The sequence below is a fragment of the Corvus hawaiiensis genome, chromosome 5 (assembly GCF_020740725.1).
Source record: "Corvus hawaiiensis isolate bCorHaw1 chromosome 5, bCorHaw1.pri.cur, whole genome shotgun sequence".
NCBI lineage: Eukaryota > Metazoa > Chordata > Aves > Passeriformes > Corvidae > Corvus > Corvus hawaiiensis.
Window position 1 is genome coordinate 41,105,885 of NC_063217.1, and position 23,476 is coordinate 41,129,360.

Sequence of the window (23,476 nt, forward strand, 5' to 3'; positions counted from 1 at the left end):
GTTAATGGAATTTAAAATACAGGGTGACCTTGCATCCTGAATGTCATATGTATGTTATCTGCACTCATCTGTTTTCTAAGATAAATCAATATAATGTAACGCAGACTGTCAGTATAGGAGAGGTGAAGAGTTTATTAAACATATGTGGCTCTGTTTTCCTGGGAGTGGATAATTTCTCTCCAAATTTTTATTTTAACATGCTCTCATCCTTCTGGAGTTTTGTTGAATCTTTGAGTCAATCTGGAACTGGGCAAGTTTTGATTTAAAATAAATTTCAGAGTGAGAGCCCTTGACAAACATGTAGAAACTATTACTTATGACTACCATTTGCCTATATAATAGTGTTTTAATGGGAAAAGACATTTTGTTTTTGTCAGCCTTACACACGTAGCAGTAGTTCAGAAAAAGGAGAATCAATGGAATTCCTTCACATTTCCCATTCAGAGGAATTTTCTAGTAAGTCCCTGGTGATAAAACACTTCTGAAGAGAGAATTTGGGCTAATTTGGCAAGCAAAGCTTGTAACAGAAAAAGACACAGTTCTCAAATGCCAGGTAGATCTGACCACGTAAGCTAGAAATTGAAACAGATGTAAATAGAAAAAAAAGGTGGCTAAAAACTTATATTTTATTGACTTCAGTTTTAGTAATTGTGGATAAATTTTAACTAATGTGACAGGATGAGATAATTGTATAAAAAACCCTGCCTGTTGCATATCTTTGGGGTATTTTTTCAATATATATGTTTCTATTTTCAAACCAAGTTGCTTTAAGATCTAACATCTAACAAGTACTCTCACAACAGTTATTTTTCTCAAGAGAATACACCGATATTGGTATTTTTAACAAAAGCCTTTTCCTGGTTTTGTTAGATAATACAGCATCTTTTATAAAAGGGAAACAAGATTTATAGCAATCAAGGAGAAAAGGAATGAAAAATGTGCATATCTTGATATCAGAAGTAGGCACTTTTAACTCTGTGTGTGGTCAGTGCCACATCTCCTCCCCCATTTAGAGCGGTAATGCAATGCCTGCAAGTCTGTAATTTCTTAACTGAATGATTGCCACCTTATTCAGCTTATCATTGGTTCTCAGGTCTGTTTTAGATTTCTGACATTGGAAAGATGAACCTCTTCTTTCAGGCAGGATATTTTTGTTCCTGCTCAAAGCAGTACTCAAAAGTAGTTTATCTGCCTGGCAGTCTATGCTGGCAACATTCCTCCCTTCAAATGCAATGCTAACAAATACCTGTATGTGTTGAATGGACCCAACATATAACTTTCTTGTAAGTCACACCCATTTCAGAAACCAAAGTTTCCAAAGATTTCAAAGTTAAAATTAGTTGTCCTTTGGCATTTATAGCATTCAGGTGTGACACCCTTCACGTGTTACATTTAATTAAACATATGATCCTTACTAAGTGTGAGCCATCGCTATCATTCACAAATTTATGAAACACTAAACAGTTTATGAGAAACTGTTTTGCAAACCAGGTGTTTTGACAGCTGTAGCAAAGACAAGGTAAGGGAGGAAAGAGTGATCATGAGACCGGCCATATGAGTAGAGCTGACTGGTGAATTTCCACCCAAACATCCTTTATAAAAATCACTGAAACTGTTTTGTTTGGTTTTTTTGTTTGGTTTGGTTTTTTTTGGTCAAAACCTATATATTTTGCAAAAGTGGAAAGTCCCAGTGGAACACTGTCAAATTTCTTGGCAGCTTTTATGAAGCCCAAAATCTCACCTTTGGGGCACTCCTTGGAAGTCTGTTTTCAAAAGATTGGCACAAAGGGTGGTTACCAGAGACCGAAGTACTGTGGGACAGGCAGCTCCTGACACAAAGCTCTCCACAATCCTGTCTCCTTGATGCAGGATCTGAAAAGCATTACGGACTCTGGGATTTCCAGACCTTGAGAGCTTTGGGTTTTGCTAAGGCTTGGTTCTGTACTAGACCTCAAGAGCCTTCAGGCCCTAGCACTAAATCTGGCCTGTCTGCAGTGAATCAAAATTTCCAAACTTCTGAAATTCTCTTGTCATGATGGCAGGGACATTATGAGTAGTTATATCTGAAAACAAAGCAATTCTTGTTAACTTTGTTGGATGCTGACTGGAACAGCAAAATTGACCCAAAAACGATTATTAATTTTGCTAATAAGCTTTGAGGAATTCTGAAAACAGATTTCTTTTCAGTGCTTCCTGAACAGAAGATGACATATTTTGTTTCAAGAAAGGAGTGCCTTTTCAATTCCATAAGAAACTAATTTATTAAAAAAATAAAAAGGAATTTGTTTCCCCTAGAGTGAAAGTTCCTGGCCAGCTCCAGATGATGCAATTTCCATTGGACCCGGCTTTGAAGTAACATTCTACAAGTGGAAGGGCTGCATCTCTTAACCAGTTCTGAATTTTTGATTCTTAATCTCTCTCATCACTCATGATAAGAGATTCTGAAGTTTGGTTACTGACTGTGCCTTGTTTCATTATGATGAATTTTATCATAATGTCTTTTTAAAATTCCTACTGCTGGTCTCCTGAAGGGAAAAATTTACAGACTACCAAACTTAATTACAGAAATCTATACTTTTGCATTTTGCAATATCACAAAAGCATGATTTAAATATAAAACAAACTATTTAATTCAATAGTGAATTACCATCTTTATTTATGCCTCAGCCTTTCATGCACCCTCAATGTTTCATAACAGATTTTTTATCAAAGTCTAAGGTTTTATAGCACAAGTGTTTTAGAATATCATGCCATATCTGTTAGCACCCATAAGTGATAATGTAGAGCATACTAAGTTAACATAAATTAAGATAATTGCTATTAAATCAATAGGTTTGTGCCAATGTGCAACAGTTCTTTAATTAGAGAATCCCTGAAAGCACCAGACATCAAATAAAACTCAGTTTAATCATTTTAGTGAGTCTTTGCATTGAGGTAATCCTTTTAAGCATTGATCAACAGACATTGCAAGTGTTTCATACATTTGGACAGGTCTAATTACTCAGCTCAAGATAAATATAGAGATTAAATATTAATCATTGCTTAGTGTTTCTGGTTTATTTCTCAGGGTCTCTGTTACATCTGTCTGTCATTATAAATAATACAGTTGCATTTGTAGCTTTGCCTCTCAGCACCTGCAATCCGTGATGCAGAATTTATACAGTGACTTTATCACAGAAGGAATTAGAAAGTGGTGAGAAGCTTGTGTGAGTTCCTTATTGACCTTGCTCAGGTAAAACATTTTTTCTTTCAAAAGGTGCAATCCCAGAAACTAGCACCTGCATTTCATATCTCTTGAATTTGGTGTTTGAAGACTAATAGAAACAGAAATTAAATGAAAATACCATGAGTATGAAATGGATTAAAGTAAATTAAAAGGAGCTTAAAATGGAGAAATGTCTTTAAATAGAGATTTCTCAACAGTGTCTTGCTATACTTCAAAATACTTTTCATATTTAAATTTTTCTATCCATTTAAGATGTCTGGTGTCTGATGCGATGTCTTACTTTAATGCATTATCCCAACAGATTATTGTGTGGTGTCAGAGATGTCTATTTTCTCTCTCAATTTTATTTTTGAAATGATTTACAAATAGTGTCTTATTTATGTGAGGCATAAGCAATATTGCACATTGTTACCATGTGGTTGCTCTTGGTCATTAAGGAAGAGCAAGTCAATTTTTTTGTTTGCAGAAGCATTATGTACCAGTTGAGCTTAATTTTCTGTCTGATAGAAAGGGTATCTGAATTTACCCCTTTTAAAAAATACAGGACTGGGAATTTTCTTTTGGTACAGAGTGATATGTTTCTATTAAATTAAACAGAAGCAAAAGCAAATGCTGATAATGAAATAAACTTGATCTTATATTTTGAATGTGTATATATACCTTCTAAGTGCTTACCACTCTTGTATTCTGTATTTGCTTATATGCTGATATAAAAAAAATCTGGTAGCATGCCTGAAAAATTCAGCAATGGCAAAATAAGGGTGGGGATTTTTACTTTTGGTTCAATGGTAGCTGGGTAATTCATATTTACATTCCTTATTTAAGGGTATGGTGATCACTGCCAAAAGCCATAGAACCTGCAGAGAAATTTCTGTGATATATTGCTATTAAATCAAAAGTGCTTGCTGTTAGAAACTACTTCTGCCAGAGTAAACTCAGAAGTGACCAGAAGAGTCGCACAGGAAAAAACCCCAAACTTTTGAGCAGTCATTACCACAGTGCTTGCTGTTTGATTCTTATTCCCTGTGCTGTGAGGTATGAACCACCTGGCTTTCTCATCACTTTTCTAATAATGCTCATGATAAGAAGTGATACCAAATATTGCATAGGACTTTCTGTGGGACAAGTTTCCTTTTAACCCAATTTGATGAATATTTTGCCATCTTCAACATAGAAAGAGCTCCTGCTTTTTTTTTTGTTTTGTTTTTTTATTTCTGGTGCAGTTATGTATTGTCGTCAAGGCAACCTGCTCCAGCGTTATCTTTCTTCCAGTAAACTCTCTCAAAACATCAGTAGCCTCAAATAATTGCCTGCAATATGTGGGGTCAGACACTTCACCAGTATGCACAAAGGCACAATGCTATTACTTTCTTGTAATATCATGGCTATCATGTCATTATAGCAAATAACTTTGGGCTCAAGGGGCAATGTGTATATTAAAGCTTGTAAAGTAAAAATAATTCTATAGCATTTATATCCTGTTCTGATGCCCTGGGGATGCAAGGGACTACTTTGTTCAGACAGTTGTATTCTTAATTTTTGAGGATAATAGAGCATTGCTGCTAATTTATCTGTATCTAGATAGCATGCTGTAGTTCACAGAATAATGCTGTCTTGCCTTTTCTGCCACAAGAGCAATACTAGAACTTAACTTTCTTACAGTGGTAGAATTTGTGCTAGCCTGCCATCTCCATATGTCTTTCTCTTCCATTCAAAACACAGCTTTATTCACACAGCTGTTCCAGTTCCCATGGACTTCTGACAAAAGATTCTCGTACCTCTTACCTTGAAACCATCATAGCATACCCTTAGGCTTGCTAAAAGTCATCCTACCTGTGATGCTTTGCTGGGACACCCCCATGTGCAGCATCCTTCCTGGAGGTGGATCAAGATGTTTGTACTGTCATTGCTTTGAACTTGCATTCTTTTAAGAAGCAAATGAAAAATATACAAGAAAATTAAATGAAAACTCTGTCCTCTTCTAATTAAATGCCAGGAACCAAACTGGCTACTTCTGCTGCTCAATAGCATTTACAAAAGCAAAGGGAATTTGGGAGATTGTTCAGCTCTGGGTATTAGTAGTGTTATCCACCATCGCACAGAACCACAAACATGAGCTCTGGGAGGTACAAATCTTCTGTGCTTTCTGAGGCTGAAATAAACAGTTTGATTTGAGCTGTTTTACAGATGCAACTTGCATCAAAAGATTCAATTTCCATTTTAGTTTGAGAGCCCTATTCCATCCTGCAGTTCATCAGCCTCTCTCTTATTTTTTAAGAACTTGGGGTCTCCTTTTCATTTTTTTATTTCAGCCTTCTCAGTGTTTTGTTTTACAGCTTGACCTCATCAATAGCTATAGCCAAGGAAGGGCTGGAAAGCTGAAGCATTGAAAATAATTAAGAGAATCTCTGGCTTTACAAATAAAGAAAGTGTAAATGGAATGCTGACACAAAATGTATAGCTAGTGATAGGAAATTTAAAGAGCATAATCAATCCAAGCATTGACCTAAACCAGTCACTGTTATTGATGGAGTTTTCTGAAAATGCCATTTTTACCTTTTAATTTTGAAGTAGGAACTTTACCAACTCCCATGGGAGAGGGCTGCTATTCATGATCTGATTAATGTGCGTAATTAACACATACAATTTGGTTTTTACCTCAAATTTATTTTGCCTGGGACCTATTGGTGTGAGAATGATCTGTTCACAGGTTGATTCTTTCTGGTGGAATGCATGCTAAAAATGGCTTAACACAGTGATGTTCTCTTGAGCACAGAAATTCCAGTAATGGATCTAAATTATGATCAAAATGGGATAACTTTTAGTTTATTCGGGTTTGGTGGTTTTTGTTCATTTAATTTTATTCCTGTAGCATTTTATTAAAATTATTGGGAAAAAATTAAAATTTCCCCCTTTTGTCAGAATGAATAGCTTCCCTTAGCTCTTTACTAGAGCACTAGGCTGTAGTTTTGTGTTAATTACTGCAGCTTTCCTCAGCACAAATTTCCTCTATTTTATTTTTATTTAATTGGATCGAAAGAATCTCTCTTGTGGGAAAATTAAAAGACAGAGAAGGCAACTGTAGCTATACATTGGGAAGTCAGAATTCTTGCTAAAGCCACATTTATAGATAATTAAAAGCATCAGCTCCTCTTTTTAATCTTTATTTCATGGCCATTGAGACATATGCATAGATACTGTATAGATAGCTGCAAAAATAGGTTATGTCTAGGTATGTTTAAACAACAATGTATTTAAAAATACCATGGTTTTGGCAAAAAAAAGGACATTTAAATCAAACCACATCTTTGTAACAATTTGGACTGATTCTCAGCAGGCTGAACAATTTGACATTGACGAAATTAAGCACTGTGATGAATACTGGAGAGAAGGCGACTGAAGTAAACACTCTCTAATAAAACTGTGATCATATACTACAGGTATGGTTTAGGTACCTAAAACAACAGATCTTCAGAGAAATTCCCTTCAACTGGACATGACTAAAAGACTAGAGGAAGTGGAGAGGTGTACAAAACTGTCATAGGATGTTGGTCTCCAGCATGTTGCTATATCCATTTTTCTAATTTCTCTGCTTTTCCAATTTCTACCATGCTGTCCGAGCCTTCTGTCCACATCCATCACACTATAAACACCCAGATGTGCAAAGGGAACCCATCCCACTTGGTATTCAAAGACAGAGACTCAGGCACGGACTGCTGGGAGATGGTTTGTTATGGCTCCTGTAGTGGAGAAAGGACTTGTGGTTGCTTTGACCCCAGCAGAATCCCTCTCAAATTCACCACTGAGCCTGTCTCATGGCTGCTTTTGTATTGCCTAAAGAATACATACCACAAAATGCAGCAGCCCCACCTGCTTTGGTTGGAAAGGGAAATCCCAGCATAACTGGTCTTGCAGCAAAATTATGGTCTGTGCTCTTGTGGTATGGCACATCGATTGTTTTTTTTATGGTTTTCTCTGTGTGTGTGTGTGTGTGTGTGTGTGTGTGTGTGTGTGTATGTATGTGTGTCTAAGTTGTTTGAGAACCAGACTGTGATTTAAAGGTATTTGCTACTCAGTGACTGGAGCAAATGTCATGCCTTCAATTAGATCTGCTGCTCTTTTGGAAATACAGACTAGACAGAGGCAGGAGTCGACAACTGCTAAAGGAACAAAAGTGACAAACTAGATCCTTTTGATAGAATGATTGTAGAAATACTGTTGGGAGAGCAGACAACCGCAGCATCTGTTTCTGTTCTTGCTAACCGTGATAAAAGTTAATGGAGACATAGATTCTACCCCTTTTATCCATGTTTCTTTATGGGTTACCAACATGTAGCTTGTTTTTTGATTTTTGAGTAATAAAGGCATGTGCCCAGGTATCTGAAGTAAATATTTTCGAGAGTTCTACATGGGTGCCTGTTGTTCTTAGTACAAGGAATTCCCCATAGTTTTACATTATGGTGGTAATTCACTCTTGATCAGTGGTTTAATGTTTTTCCTGCAGTTTATCTGTTAGGATTATCTTTTTAGATAAGGTAGCTGAAGTGTACTGTGCTTGGAGATAATGATCTTTTTCTTAAAGGTCTTACAAGCCAAGAAAAGAAAAGGTCATTGTAAAAGAGGAGTTCATGATAGCACTGAAGGCTCTATTGAACAAAAAATTGGTTAATGTCTTTTCAGCATTCAAAGAAGATACTTGGAAACTAAACACTTTGTCAAGTACTTCTGCATTCTATATATTGATGTAAAGCAATTTATAGCAGATGGGAGCTAGAAAGAGGCTCCCAATATGGAGAGATTATGCTATAATTACTTGCCACGGGGTTTCTTTCACATCTCTCTGAAGCATCTGGTGCTGGTCTCTGTCCGAGACAGAGCATTTGATGAGAGGGACATGAGGTCTAGCTGTTCCTGGATCCCCAAAGCATAGCATTTTTTTTGGTTTAGTCTGTGTTGGGATCATTAGGATGCAGGTACTGAAGTTCTTTCAGTAGGTAAATGACAAGTATTCTCAATACTACTTTCATATTGCAAAAACAGCTACTTCATTTTAGAAATTATACTCTTGAATTACTTAATTTTTACACTTCTTAATTTCTACACTTCTCTTTTACACCTTTTAAGGGTTTTCTAATTGATGTCATGCACAGCTAAAAATTGCATAAGCTTGTGAAGAGTCATACTGATTATATCACTTAAGTCCAGCTGTTTTAATTGTCACTTAGAAAAGAAATAACGTGCCATCTTGATTACGATAAAACTGAATTATTAGTTCTTTGCAGATGATAATCTTAAGGTGTTTATCAAAGTAAGATTTTTCATTCTGTATTTCTTTTATTACTCTACATATGCATATCACACAAAAGTGAATTGTGTTTTTCTTTAGAAATGAAGCATTTCTGGTTCAGTTTTAAATTTTTAATAGGTGTTTTAAATACACCACAGAAATTCTCTTGAATTCCAGCCACGTTTGTTATCTCCTAGGCACAGAAACAGATCTTGGGCAAACTTCAGACAGGTTTACCAGACAATGATCTGTGCTAAACGTCCAATGGGATAACTAGATCAAGGTAAGGTTGTGCACAGATAGGGCCATATGATGCACCAAGTGACATGGGATTTTAAAAATTCATTTTATTTCCCTGTTCAGTGATTATCGTAGCAGGGGTCTAGTTATGGCCTTCTATTCTTGATCCTTAAAAGAGTTTCTTCTCTGGGATACATTTTTGATAAAAAGCAATGACAAATATTGACTGAATCTGCTCAGTTCTTCCTTCTCTCTGGATGTGTCTGGGAAAAAGAACACAGTATAGGTGTTTTCATGGCTCAAACCCTTCTCTTGTCATACATCAGACCTGGCACATTCTGTTGGACTGTCTGAGGGGCATTTCTCACCTTTGAGCAGGATGTGGGGACACATGCCTTGTCCTTTAAGACACAGTCCCCACAGTAGAATCTGCAACCACATGTTGTTTAGATGGCACAGAGAGGCCCAGAATGCTTTTATTCAAATAACAAGGTTTGAATTCTCATCTCCTATGAACTCTTCAAATCTCCACGAGGCTATTTTATTCTCCCAAAGTGAGTGGAGCCCTGTTGTCCTTTATTACTATTATTTCTTCCTCTTCCACCCACTACACAAATTCCCTTCCGCAAACTACCATGGCAGCTGCTTTCCTCCAGCTGCTAGGCTGATAGCAGTGAACAGCTCACTGTGGAGCCTGAGCCAATTAGTACTGCAACAAGTGACCAGAAAGCCCTCCCTAATATAAATGACTCTGAGCTACATGTTCAGACTATTGACATATCTTCACTGCTCAGCTCACTTCAGCATACACCGCTGAAGTTCTTTTTCAAAAGTGCTGGCTAAATCCTTTGGGTCGAGTTTCGGTAAGATCTTTTTCTGTGTTTTTAGTCTGTGCACAGCGTGCAGTTTCTACAACAGCCCGTAGTAAGTAATTTTAGCCTTTATTTTGCAGGCGTAATTACTTTAAGATAAAGGTTTTCTCAAAGTATTTCTTTAGAGAATTCTTTAGAAAGAATTCAGGAAATATTGCATGATGACTTTAGCTCTAGGCGAGAGCAGAAGTCCTTCCATCTGTGGGTGTTGTTTACATACATTACAATACATACATAGTCATTTTTTTCTGCTAAATGATGGATAGGGAGAAAAATGTCAGGAAAAATATTTAATATTAGCAGTGTCATACCCCTACCAGATTCCCCTGTCAGACCTCCTTACATGCAATTTTTAAAACAGGGTTCCTGAAAATACCCAGGAGTTAAAAGTCCAGGCATTCATAGCATATTGCAAAGCAGCCCATTAACTTCACCTTCAGTATTTGACATCCTCAGTGCTGAGCCCCTGCAGAAGAGAGACCGTCAGCTCTTAGAGGTGTGAACATGCAAACCTGCAGTAGAACTGCAGTTGCTTCAGGACATCAGTGTAGACAAAAATCTGTAGCCAGTGCGACAGAAGCTTACCATGAGCAGGAGGCAACGTGTGGACACAAAGTGGAGGATGGGAGCAGGCAGGCACCAAATCTATAATGTGAAGGTGGGGAAAAGAAACACAAGCAGCAGAGTTTGCTGAGTGCCATTGTGAGGTGTGGAAACAGCTTTTGTGTGAGCAGTGTGAAGCTTTCGGTTCTGCATTGGGCCATCATGAAACCACTTTGCAGAAAGCGTAATGTATGGGAAGGAATTAAAATTGCAGATCTGTTTCTGTTAGGAGAGGCTGTGTTGGAACGTAGGATATGAAGCAGCATGCCCACACTCAGAAGGAGTGTTTTCAGAACATACTGAACAAAATATCTGTAATTATTTGTTGCATATTGATTAATCAAGCTTTTATTAGAAGTGACATGCAGGGAGGCAGATTTTTGTCCTTTAAAATAAATATGAGAGATTTTCTCAAACTACGTTACAGGAAAGGGAAGTGGTTGGCTACACATGATTTACAGTTCCCTGTATGTTATTAGGGGTTTTTTTTCTTTTTTCTTTTTTTTTATTTTCCCAGAAGACTCATGACTCATAATTACGGGAGTGGGATTTAAAATCAGTAACCATTCTCTTGAAATTTCTGAGTGAAATAATCTTTAAAAACAAAAGCAAAATGCGAGGTAGAAACCTAGAACAGGGTACAGTTTTACAGATGCCACTTTAAAGATTATTCCAAATTTCTCTGGCAGTAAAGCATAGGAATTCCGACTGAGGTTCACGTTGTGTTTTAGAAGCAGCTGTAAGTAGTAGTTGGGGTGGGACGAGTGTTTCTGATCACATTGACAACCCAGTTTCTTTCCATTCTGGTTTCTTGATAGGAACCTGTGAGTCAGGCAGTCTCCTACCACCCTCCAGTGGTTTTCAGAGCACAGTGCAAGCAACGTGTTTGGAAAGCTTATTCAGAACATAAAAAGGGGGCTGGGGATATTCCAAGCTTTCTAGTGGGGACACATATTGTTACACTTTGGATTGGTGACTTGTGTAAAAGGTCTTTTGGTCCTGGTTAGATGTTATAAAGTGTTCTAGCACACCTGTTCTGTGAAGCATTATGATATTCATGTGGTTGCTTGCACATTAAACCATTTGCATCTGTGATGATTTCCAGTCTTTCTTTGCATTGCTGCCAGGATTACAGAATCTGTGGGTGTGACAATTGGATGTACAGCAGTGAAGGGGTGCTTTGTAGGGGGCTGGGCAAAAAGCTACAGTTTTTCTATGAATTTAGTAGCTCAATAATTTGCAAGTCATGATAAATGTCTCCTCTGGCTGTTAATCTTCCATTTCTTTCTCTTGTTAGTCTCTAGAGCACCTTAGGAGTACTAACATCTACGTTTCCAAGGAAAATTGCATCTGTGTACTTAATTTTGTGCTATTTTCTGTTCTTGGTGGCATCTGATATTCTATCCATGGTATGTCACAGTGTCATCAACCTGATGACATTTTTCTTGGAGACCACTGACCAAGGTAATAAAAAACATGACACAATTTATCTTGCTATTATGAATGTAGCAAGCCGTGAGAACTGCAGGACCTTGAAAACACAGCAGAGATGAATTTATCAGTGGTTAAGGAGGCATTAATGCACTGTGTGACATGAAAGGTAGCACCTGCCAAACCTCCCCACACAACTTTAGGCTGTATCAAGTCCTGGACTATAAAGCACAAGTAAAAGGGGCCGATGCTTTCATTGCTCAGTATATTGTTGTCTCGTCCTTTGTTATGGATTTTAAAGCCATTTTCATTTCACATAACTGTGCTTTTGTCCAAGCAAGTCTGTTCTAAAACTAACAGTTATTTTTTTGATATAATTCTATCATGAAAAATGTAAAATAGGGAATTGCACTTTCCTGCTCCAGGACAACATAAATTGCTGGCTCGTCTACTAACATCACTCATCTAGTAGAGAGTGAGAGTAGTCACAAAGTACTCTCTGCTCAGCCAACCTAAAATATGTGAGTAGGATGGGGAAGTTACATCAGCTACAACTGAGATCACCAGAAGTATAGCACAACGTTTAATTGAATTTTCCCTTCTGAGTTCAGCCCATAATCACCAAAGCTGAGAGAACTGGGACTGCAACAGGGCAGGGCAAAACAGAAGAGCAGCTTTGGGTCACACTAAGAACTGTAAAATGCTCCCAGTTATCTGTCTGTGAGAGATGGAGTCTCTCCTTGGACCTTATTCCTTTCTTGAATCCCAAATTGGGAGTACAAGATATTCTGCACAGTCTTCCAGTCCCATAATCACCCATGCCCTGGTGACCTCTCCCGGTGTCTTGGCAGCCCCCTTCTGTCTGGTGTGGTAATGTGTGCGTGGATGGAAGAGACCGACAGGCAGGCAACGAAGGCAGGTAAGGAAAGGCAAGGCAAGGCAGGCAGTCTTGTGGGAGAAGAAAAGGGGCCAGTTAGAGGAAGCAGAGTCCAGTAGGCCTTGGCATGCTTTCTGGCTGGATTTGATCATGGGATGTTAGGAAAAAGGCCTGCTTTAGCCAATTTCTGCTGGCTCCCTCTCCTTATATACTTCTCTTGTAAATCTCAACAGAATTCTGTGAGCTTGTGCCTTTATTTACCTATCCTGCCTGCTGGTTGGTTGATTTTGTCTGGGTTTTTTCCACCTACAAAATGTTTACCTTTAGACTAATGGGACCAGCATTCATCTTTGACTGGGCATTCAGATCAACACTAAGGCTTTTGAGTATGTTAGAGAGTAAAATAGCTATAATGAGATTGCACATATACATGACAATGACAATTTTGCACAGAGTCTTCTCTCCAAGAGACCAAATGGTGTAGCATCAAAGTTGAGATGACAGACAAACTCTTTTTTTAAGAACAAATCACTCTTCTTCATGTTCTATGTTGATCTCTCAAAAAGCATCCACAGGTGAGTGAAGAGCTAGGGTAAAACCCTTTCTTCTATCTGGGCAAAGACAAGGTTTCTTTCTTTGGAAAGACAGTCTGTTACAAGACTTGAATTGAATTTTCTCTGGAAAAAGGATGAAAGTCTCCAGGTGAAAGACTGTGTTACCTGGTGACTGTAAAGATGTAAGACTGTGATAATGCCACATACTGTCTGGTCTGACCACTGAATATTATGTACATGGACTACAATGAATATAAAGTTTTGGAGTTTTATTACTTAAAAAAAAATCTAATACTTTTTTTAAATCTCCCATTTTTCCAGACTGCCATACAAAACCCAGCAAGCTCAGTTTTCACTCCTAAGTAGATGTATCAGAAACTGCAGTGAGGTCTCAGCTAATAAATAAACTGATGGCTCTGACTCTTTGTATATTACTCAGGAAATACTTTCATCTTTTCTAAACAGTTATTTTTGCTTTGTGTTCATGAAGCATGATCAGCAGGTCAGGGGAAGTGATTCTCAAGAGACCCCACTAGGATTGCTGCATCCAGCTCTGGGGTACCCACACAGCACGTTGGAGTGAGTCCAGAAGAGACCACAAAAAATGATCAGAGGGCTGGAGCACCTCTCCTGTGAGGAAAAGCTGGGACAGTTAGGGTTGTTCAGCCTGGAGAGAAGGTGGCTCCAAGACCTTATTGCAGCCTTCCAGTACTTAAATGGGGCCTGTAAGAAAGGTGGAGCAAACTTTTTAGCAGGGCTTGTTACAGTAGGACAAGGGTTAATGATTTTAAACAAAACAAACCAAAAAAAGGGTAGATCTAGACTACATTTAGAAGAACTTTTTTATGATGAGTGGTGAAACAGTGGAACAGGTTGCCCAGGGAAGTGGTAGGTGTCCCATCCTGGGAAACATTAAGGTCAGGTTGGACAGGGCTCTAAGCTGTTCTAATTGAAGATGTGCCTGCTCATTGCAGGGGAGTTGGACTGGATGACCCTTAAGGTCCCTTCCAACCCAAAATATTCTGTGATTCAGAGAATTTTGTCAAGGGCTAGAAAATGTTCTAGAGATTGTGTTTTGAGGCAACAGCTCTGAAACATGTCTTTAACTGCCATTAAAGACTGTAATTTGTTTGGCCTGGTATGTCCTGCTCTACAAGCAGGAAGAAGTATTTCTGAGAGTTCTTCCTCTTGGTGATGTGGCACTGACCCTCCCCACGTTTTTCTGCAGTTGTGCTCCTTCAAAACGTAGCGTGACAGCAAAGAGTGTTCAGAGTAGAATGGCCATGTTGGTTCAGGTTGAAGGCTAAACATTTAGCTTGGATGGCATCTCCAGCTCTAGCCTAAGGAATTTAGAGAAATTTGTTATTCCCCAGAAAAAAATTTTAAAAAAATCCCAAACGGTGAAAACAGGTAACAAAACCAAAACAATCCAGAAACCTAAACAAGGGAAACCAAGCCAAACTCACAGCTTGGCAGTAAATGTACAGCACAGCAGTGCTCTGCAGTGGCTGGGGTTGCTGTCCCAGCTGTAGCAGGTGGCAGCAGTGCTGTGGCAATGAGCTGAGTGCGGCTCAGTCGGTGTTTGCAGGGCCACAGGGAGGTGGCACTCGTGTCTCGTGCTTTGCACTGCTTTCCTTCCTCAGATGCCAGTGACTGACTCCAAGATTATCCATCGGAATTGAGGCATTTTGCTTTTAAGTGTCCTATTCTTTCATCTGTTTTCAAAGGCAAACGTTTTAGGAGAGAAGGGTTTTGTTTCAAAGAAGTGTTGGGAAAAAAACCGTGTCACAAGTGAGATTAAAAAAAATCGCTTCAGGGGCTGCATTCTTCAATTGCAGAGAATAGTGTATTTCATCTTAAAATAGCCATAACTTAAGCCAGGATTTAGCACTATAATTCACAAACAAGTGCCTGGAATATCCTCCTTGCATTACTGAGGCTATTTGGCTGCTATCATATATGATCATTTCCATGTAATCATCTTTTCAAGTTTATTGAATTTACTCCTCAATGCAGTTGCATTTCCTGTGCTTTTATTTTATGGGAAGACTGTTACATAACTGCATTCCCCTCATTTTAATACATATTACAAACTAATGTTTGGGCTTTTTCTTCTCTCACCACCAGAAACGCAAATTTAAAGTAAATATTCATCTTTTTACCTGTCTATTAACATGTTTTGGCTGTACTGTAATGAAATTACTTAAGATATCATTCACAAGCAGACACAAACAGAACAGAGCTCTTCATTCCTCTGAATCTCTGAAAATGAGATCATGGTGAACTTTACAGGGACAATGCACGTACTCCTGTAATGTGTATAACCAAAACAAAAGGATTTATTAATTTTATTACTGCTTATGTTTTTGGTAGAAAGAGCCACAATGGCCTAATCAGTTTAATGTAAAATTTTGTAAGTCAGATTTTTTTTAATTTTTTTTTTTTTTAATTTCAGTGGGAGAAACTACAGATGACAACAAGTGAGAGGAGAAAAATCGTGTGTTCAGTCACATTCCATGTAATTGCAATTACCTGTGTTGTTTGGTCATTGTATGTTTTAATTGATAGAACCGCTGAAGAAATTAAACAAGGCAATGATAATGGTAAGTATCTTTTACCTTCTTTGGTGCTGTTGATAATGCAATGGCTGGCTTTGAAAAGCAGCTCTATAACCAGTCCCATTCTGTTCTTAAATAACAGCTCACATGGCTACACCAAAGACTTTAATACAGAAGTTCTGAATGCGTTAGTATGAAAATCTTATCTTATGCCCCTGCAGAGAGAACTCTACTTCTTGTAATCATTACAACAGCTTAACTAGCCCGGCAGTTCTTCCTGGGTTATCTCCCATTATCTGGGTAATTCTAAAGCTCAGGCAAAAAGATGAGTCAAATTCAAACAGCTCAGTGCAAGTTCAGGTCCTTAAAATAGCAATTTATTCATATTACTCACTTGAACCTTGATAGGAAGATAGGAAGTAAAGTACAGGAGAGCTGCTTCATTAACAAGCTTCCTAATATGAACTTCCAAGAGACAGTTTTCCAGTTGTGTTAGTCCTTCATGTGGGACTTGAATAGCATGGAAAGCCATTCCTGTGTCCTTTCAAACAGAATTTCACTGTGAATGTCCATGTTCCAGCTGTATTTATTGGTTAAGCACTGGAACAGAGAAGTGATGGAGTCTCCATCTGTGGAGATATTGGAAATCCAACTGGACATGTGTAACAAAATGCATGCTTAACGTAAGTAGGAGCCACACTTAGCATATGTGGAAAATACATCTGAAATTGAACTACTGTTTTCCATTTCAAATCTATTTGGTCTTTAGTCTTAAATGCAATCATGATGATAAAAAGCTTTTGAGTTTTGATCTGAACTGAATTTAAGCACCCTAGAGGAACAAAGGTCTCTAACTTCCTGTTATATTCTGAAGTTAACATGGAAAACAAAACAGGAGGAGCTTTGTTCCTTGCTAGTTAGATAAATATTTGATGATACTCCTGATGCTTGCCTTTCTTGCCTCAGAGAGGAAAATAAGCAACAAGCCTCAGTAAGTCACAGATGAATACACACTACAAAGTCTTGTTTTGCATTCTTTCAAAATGGGTAACCTTGTTTTTTATCTCAAAAAACCTGGCCCGCAGGACAGGACTAGGAATGGCTTTGAACTTCTATTTATGAATACAACTACATCACCCTACTCATTACAAGTAGGAAGCTATTTCTGTAGATTAGCTGAATTTACATAACAAAACAGCTAACAGGCATTTTTGTTGTTACACACAATGCAAAAGAATCATGTTAATTATTCCTGGTAGGCTCAAAAAGTATTTATGATTTGTATAGCATTCAGTATTTGCCAAATGTAACAGCTGATTCTTTACACTAAAAAATGGACAGATGCCCTGAAGCTACTTAGAACATGCAGAAGTAAGTGTTTGTGCAGAGGATGCTTTTGCCCCAAAATTTGCTTGTTGCAGGGGAGAGTACTTTTACAAAAGTGAGTGTGTATTTGGGGGGAGTAAGAAGGACATATATGTAGTTTATTTTCTTCTCCATTTTCTCCCTTTAAATGGGAATTGCCAAGACAAAGACAGTAAGCACTGCAGAAAAAACACTTTTAAAACATATTTTGAGAAGGAGAAAAACTGAAAGCCCTCAATAATACTAGTACTGTTTGTTAATATTCTGAGTTTAAAAATCCCATTTTTAAATGGGTATCTCAAATTATTTAAAGGGTTGAGGGGTTTTTTTCTCTTTAGCGAAATATTTGATGCAAACCCTTTAATTGCTAAACCTTATACTGGCTTATAGAAAAGCCAGTTTAAAATATATTTAAAATATTCTAGAATCTATATGGCACCAGTGGTAGAGAATCAAGTTTCACATAAATTTATTCTGCTTTAAGAAACAGGTCTAGGTTCAGCTGAGCTTTCTGTCCTAGGAAAGCTCAAGTCTGAAAATTTGGCAATCCTGGAAAATATGAAAGACACAAAACTCTCTGTCCTATACCAGTTAATTAAAAGAAGATGCTTCCTGTATTACCACGGAAGCAGCAGCAGCCTATCTTTAATGTTAACAGGTGGAAGAAACCCTGAAGGAAAGCTTCTGTGAGTGGCATTGAGCTTCTTGTTTGATCAAATGGGGGTAAAATCAGTTAAAAGTGAGAAGCAGTTTCCTATTCCATAGGCAGTTTCTTGGCCGACCTATGGAATAGGAAACCCCGTCTATTTTCTAGAGCCACAGAAAGTGTGTACATGCCCCAACAGTGTGTACATACCCGGTCATTCTTAGCAAGTGCCTTCTTTTCAGTATATGTGACTGAAACAGTGTTTGATATTCAATATATAACACAAACTTTCTATTTCAAAGGTGTCCTTGAATGGCCATTTTGGACAAAACTCGTTGTGGTGGCCATTGGATTCACAGGAGGCCTGGTCTTCATGTATGTGCAGTGTAAGGTTTACGTCCAGCTGTGGCGCAGGTTGAAAGCCTACAACAGAGTGATCTTTGTTCAGAACTGCCCAGACACCATCAAAAAACTGGAGGAGAAAAACTCCCCGTGCACTCAGCCCTCGGAGGTGAAGGACGCGGTGGTGGTGCCAGTAGCACAGACAGGTACAAACTCTCAGCTGGCAGCGGAAGAAGCGACATCGGAGGTCATGCCAGTTTGACACGGACAGCATTGCTTCTTCCTCGCAGAGTAAGACGTAGTGTTTGCTACACTACAAGTGCTACAAGAAAGTAGAAATGACTGTGCATTTTTTCAGTTAAAAAAACCCCAACCAAACAACAAAATAATACCCCGTACAAAAACCAAAACCATACAAGGAAAATGGATTCAGCAAAGCAACTTGTTGCTGTATGGAATGTGACCGTTCGTGACGTAGTTTCGCAACTAGTCAGCAAGTGTAGTAGAAGTGGAAGTGTAGAAAGTGCAATAGAGAACAAGTTTAACAGACAATGCCAAACCAATGTGACAATGTACTTTTTTTTTCCTAACTGGGCTGGCTGGGAAAGTAGAAAACAGAACTGTTACAATAATTTTGTTTACAGAAGACGCAAAACCTTTCATCTGTTTACTACTAAAAGTTGTATTTGCTATTTACCTTTTCAAAGATGTGCTTCAAAGGGTACCAGTCCAGTTATATGCATTAACAGAATTCCAGAGAGCTGTATTGCAGCACTCGCTCTCTCAGCCTCGTACAGTAACACCTTCATGTGACTGTAGCGGAGCCTCAGTGTTTGGGCAGCTGTGTCAACTATGGATATTTGAACCAGCTGGTTTTAACTGTGGCTGAATTTTTGAAAAGTAAGCAGTTCCAACCAGTATAAACTCATGTCTCCATAAGCTACAGTCAGTCTTTTTAAATGTCAGTGAAGTAAGTACAGGAAGGAGAGAGTATGTCGATATGCATTTAGAAGAGCAGCTCTGCTGTTTATTTTACTTTACAGGAGTGAATTAGACATAAATTGGATATGCAAAGTATTGAGGCAGAATTGTAAATTTTAAAAAAAGCAGTTTACTGCAGAATCACACAAAAATAAATTGTCTGTTATCAAAGGTGTGGAAAAGGATGACACATAGTAAAGATGGAAGCTATTTTTGGTTTTATTTTTTAAGATTCATGATACAGAAAGGTAGATGTAAGAGAACATACCTACCTATGTATCTTAAGAAAACATTAGTTTTTATCTCCTTGTTCTAAAAAGTTAGTTTTTATCTTCCTGACTGAAAAAACCAAATCAATGGTTTCCTTCTGTACAGGTAAACTTAAGGTGTTAGAGATTCAACAGTTCAGTTGTTAACTTCATGTTTTGAGCACTGGCATATAAAAATGAAGTGTGAATAGCATTAAAAGGTGCAATAGATAAATGAATGTAGATGTAATACTGTGTCCAACAGGGTGAATTATATAAAGAACCAATTTTGTGATTCACTTTGCAAAACTGTGGTGTTTACTTCAAGGACACAAGAGCAAGTATTGACTTGGAGTAGTTACGTACTGGTGTGGACGAGTCTGGGCCCTGAACATATATTTAAAAAAAAAGTTGAAAGTTCTTTTTTTAATATTGTATTTAGTAAAGGAGGAAAAGCAAAAAACAGCAAATAAAGAACCAGAGTAATAAGGACAGGAGAGTAGAGATTCACTTAAAGTAGGGCTATCTGCCACAATTACAAGTGAACTAGAATTCTACAGAAGCCTTGAAGTTTCTACTGGTAAATTTTCTCTTTCTACACTCACATATTTACAGTGAAATAACAGATTCATCCCATTCTTGCAAATATCCAGGCTGCTGGGCCTAAGATGTATTGGAGTTTATATACTAGGTATTCCTTTGTGAATGTTTACTGGCTTAAGGCTCAGGGAATACTAGAAGTAGCAGTGTTAGCAAGAAATGTGTCTTTAATCAGATTATTATATACTTTTGTATTGGATTTGCTCTCGTAATTTGGCTGTGACTAAGTGATTGTTATCTGGCTAGACAGGACACAAAATCTTGGTGCTTGAATGGGTCCTTAATATACATCTATACTTGCTGTAAGTTACTCCAGGTGAGTTGGATTAATGTTGAAATTTCTTCATGTAATGGCACGCACTTTTTATATAAAATAATTTCCCAGCTATACAACTGCAACTTCCAATTGTAGCAGCTTCTTATTTGAAATTACATGCAAGAGAAACCAAATCATTTCTCCATTTAAAATTGTGGAGGAGACTTCAGAAGGTCTTCAGAGCATGATGACATGACTAAGGAATGTCTTGTAACTGCACATGCTTAAGATAGTCTGCAATGACATGGTTTTCAAAAAGCTACTTGAAAGGTAAATCTCATTATATCTGAAGTGAGACACTTAAAATTACTAACTGCATCTGAATGTTTGGAAAGATGTTTACAATAAACCTGAGGAATCGGCAAAATTTACCGGCAAGGAACATTATTATGAAGGATAATTAAGAGCTTTCTGAAATAACAGTTTCTTACTAAGTGAAAGTAACCCTGCTTCTTTAGCCAGCTTGTTCTTTGACTGCTGTAGCACCATGACCCCATTGAAAGTACTTTATCCCCTCTTTTGTTAGTTTACTGGAGACTAATTCAATTGGGGTTTTTTTCTTGAACAAGTACAAAATTCACCTCAAAGAAGAAAAAACCTGAAGATTCTGAAAGCAGAACTGTAGCATCCAACAAGATTTTGCATTTTTTAAAAAATATACTGAAGAGTCAGCAACACAAAAGACAACGTGCAAAATTTTATACTAATGCCTTCAACTTCAAACACTGTTCTGGCACTGAACCATGTATGCAACTGAGTTTACACTTAATTAAATAAAAGAAAGGAGAAAGACTTCAGTTGAAATTCCTCCTCTCCCTTGGAAATATTTAATGTGGACAGCAGGAAAAGGAGCAAAATGGGACACTGTTGAGATGGACAATGAGACAAGTCACCAGCAAGAGAGATTTCAGCTGGCTTGAAGCAGCCTTTAACCTTTTAAAGCATTACAGCGTTAGTCCATGCATCCCTTTCTCTTCTTAGGTACACTGGATTTTCTAGAGCTTTCAGGGATTTCATGCAGGATTGGAATTTGTTTCTGAAGCAGGGTACAACCTCTTCAAGAGGGCAAGGAGCTATTCATACCACCATGCCTTGGATTCTGGTCTTCAGTAATAAGAGAAACTAGACAGATCCTTACCAACCAATGCTTTTTCATTCCCACACAAAGTACAATTTTCTGTATTAATTTATTAACCACAGTATTCTAACCTGAAAAAAAAAAACTAAACAAAACAGTGTACTGAAGGTTATAAGAAAAAGTCTAAAGACTTTTCAATGAAGATGCCATCTCAAATAAAGAACTGTATCAAACTCCTGTGTAGCCACAGTGCAGCTCTGGCAAATATGCTGACAGTGGAATTTGGCCTGGCTAAACCTACAAGGGCAGAACCTGGCTCTGAGCTGCCATTAGCAAGAACAGCTTAATCTGCATTCTTGTTTAAACAAAGTTTTAATAAAGGTAGGTGAAAGTAATTTGGTGTCAGGTCAGATCTGGATGTTTAAACAAGATACTCCTGTATTCACTCCTGTGAACATGCACATTTATTTTCCTGTTTTTAAGTTACAAGCATTATAAAGTTTATTTCAAACTGGCGTAAATATACCACTTCTGACTATCAGTAGCATTACAAAGATTCTTGACTAGTCCAACTGTGCCATTCACACAGTGCTATCTGAAGGTAGTGTTTATTTTTGTTGTGTAGAAAAAATAACAACCCCCCATCTCCAGAACAAACAGTTAATAATTTCCAATAATGCAATGAAACTTACACTCTGATGAAAGTATTTTACTGTGTATAATATTTGGAACTACGAGTTTGTGTTACTTGTTTAACTCCCTCTCTTTTGCAAAAGAAAAAGTGTATGTTTTTGTGGGTGAATGTGTACTGGAAGACAGAAGGCAAGGAAAACAAAAGTAATGTATCTGCTTAATGTTGTGAAAAAATGTATTTGTATTAAACAAATTACTCAAACCACTGTAGTATTCTACATTTGTCACCTTGTTACATAGAGCATCACATGCTGAACATGAATTGGCAAGACCACACTCTTGCAAGAAAGATGAACAATATATTCTGCTACTTACTTAATACTGATAAACCTGCTAAGCTGCAAGGGGCTACTTTTGGGTACCCTGCCTTGCAGAATGCTCAGGAAAATAACTTGTAGTACAAAAACACTTGAAAAGAATTATAGTTACTTAGCTTGCAGGCTTCAACCCTATAAAGAAGCCTAGAGCAACTGGTTTTACATCCATAGAATAATGGACAACTAGTACTGGGTTTCAGCTCCAGGAGGGTAAGAGGATGAAAGCTTCCTAAGAAAAGCAGTGCCTTGGAACAAACTGTTACAGTGATTTTGGAATGTCCAACACATAAACGCTTTAAATATGGACTGGACAGTTAAGTACTTTAAAGCTAATCCCAGCCCAGACTGTCAGCATGGATCCTGTTCCTTTTTGTATCATTTTGTACTTTGACTTGGTGAGGTTTTCTCCTTTTTAAAAACCCTAAGGACATTTTTTAAAATGAAAAGGAATATTACATGTTTGCATTATAAAAAAGCCTGTACATTTTCTGAAGTGTAAAACCAAAGAAAATATCTTACCTTGACTAAAACAGAATGTTCCAACCAAGGTCCAAATTTAGTTTTCTACAGATCCACCTACCCCATACCTTTCTCCTAGATGGCCAGCTGGGGAGACAGTGGGCTAAGTTTCAAAATACCACAATTCTAGCTGGAATAAGTCATCATATGGCTGATGATTGGTAAGAATATATGTTCAAAACACAGAAGTAGTGTTCTAATTAATTTCATTCTCTACATCCAAGGCTAACCATTTGTTCACTTTCTTAAAGCTGCCCTAACTAGCTCACTATGTAAATAAAAATGAATTCACAATGCAAGACACAATACCAAAGAAACAGCATAACCAAAGAAGTTATAGTAATAAAGATATATTAATTTCTGTTTATTAGCATATGGAAAAGTGGAGCCAAATTTGGTTTCAGAATTAAGAGAGTAGAGGTGTGGGTCCCTATGCCTTTTTTCTTTGCACACAAGTTTGAATGTCTTATGAAGGGTACCATTAGAACACAAAACATGCTTCTGTTCAGTTTGATGTCCATGTACACACATCCAAGCCAATAAAATATTAAGGCTGTTCTGCATGAGCTTTCCTAAAAGTCAAAGAAATTGTCAAAAAACTTGCCAAAAATACTGACTGGTGTAGCACATTTCCACTGCCTATGACACAGTGCTAAGAAAATAACCTTGATTGAGAACAGAATGATTCCAGTCTGCCGGAGAATGTGGGCTCTGGGACAAATA

General features: G+C 37.7%; 1 protein-coding gene across 7 annotated transcripts in view; it reads left to right on the plus strand.

The window, feature by feature from the left end:
- Positions 1 to 22,119, plus strand: part of MARCHF1 (membrane associated ring-CH-type finger 1) — a 231,141-nt gene extending 209,022 nt beyond the window's left edge. For all 7 annotated transcript variants that reach the window (XM_048303001.1, XM_048302997.1, XM_048303003.1 and 4 more), the window contains 2 exons: positions 15,546 to 15,693; positions 17,962 to 22,119. In XM_048303001.1, coding sequence (XP_048158958.1) covers positions 15,546 to 15,693; positions 17,962 to 18,263 — 450 coding nt within the window. In that variant the 3' untranslated portion in view covers positions 18,264 to 22,119. The remainder of the gene's footprint in view (positions 1 to 15,545; positions 15,694 to 17,961) is intronic.
- The last annotated feature ends 1,357 nt before the right edge of the window (positions 22,120 to 23,476 follow it).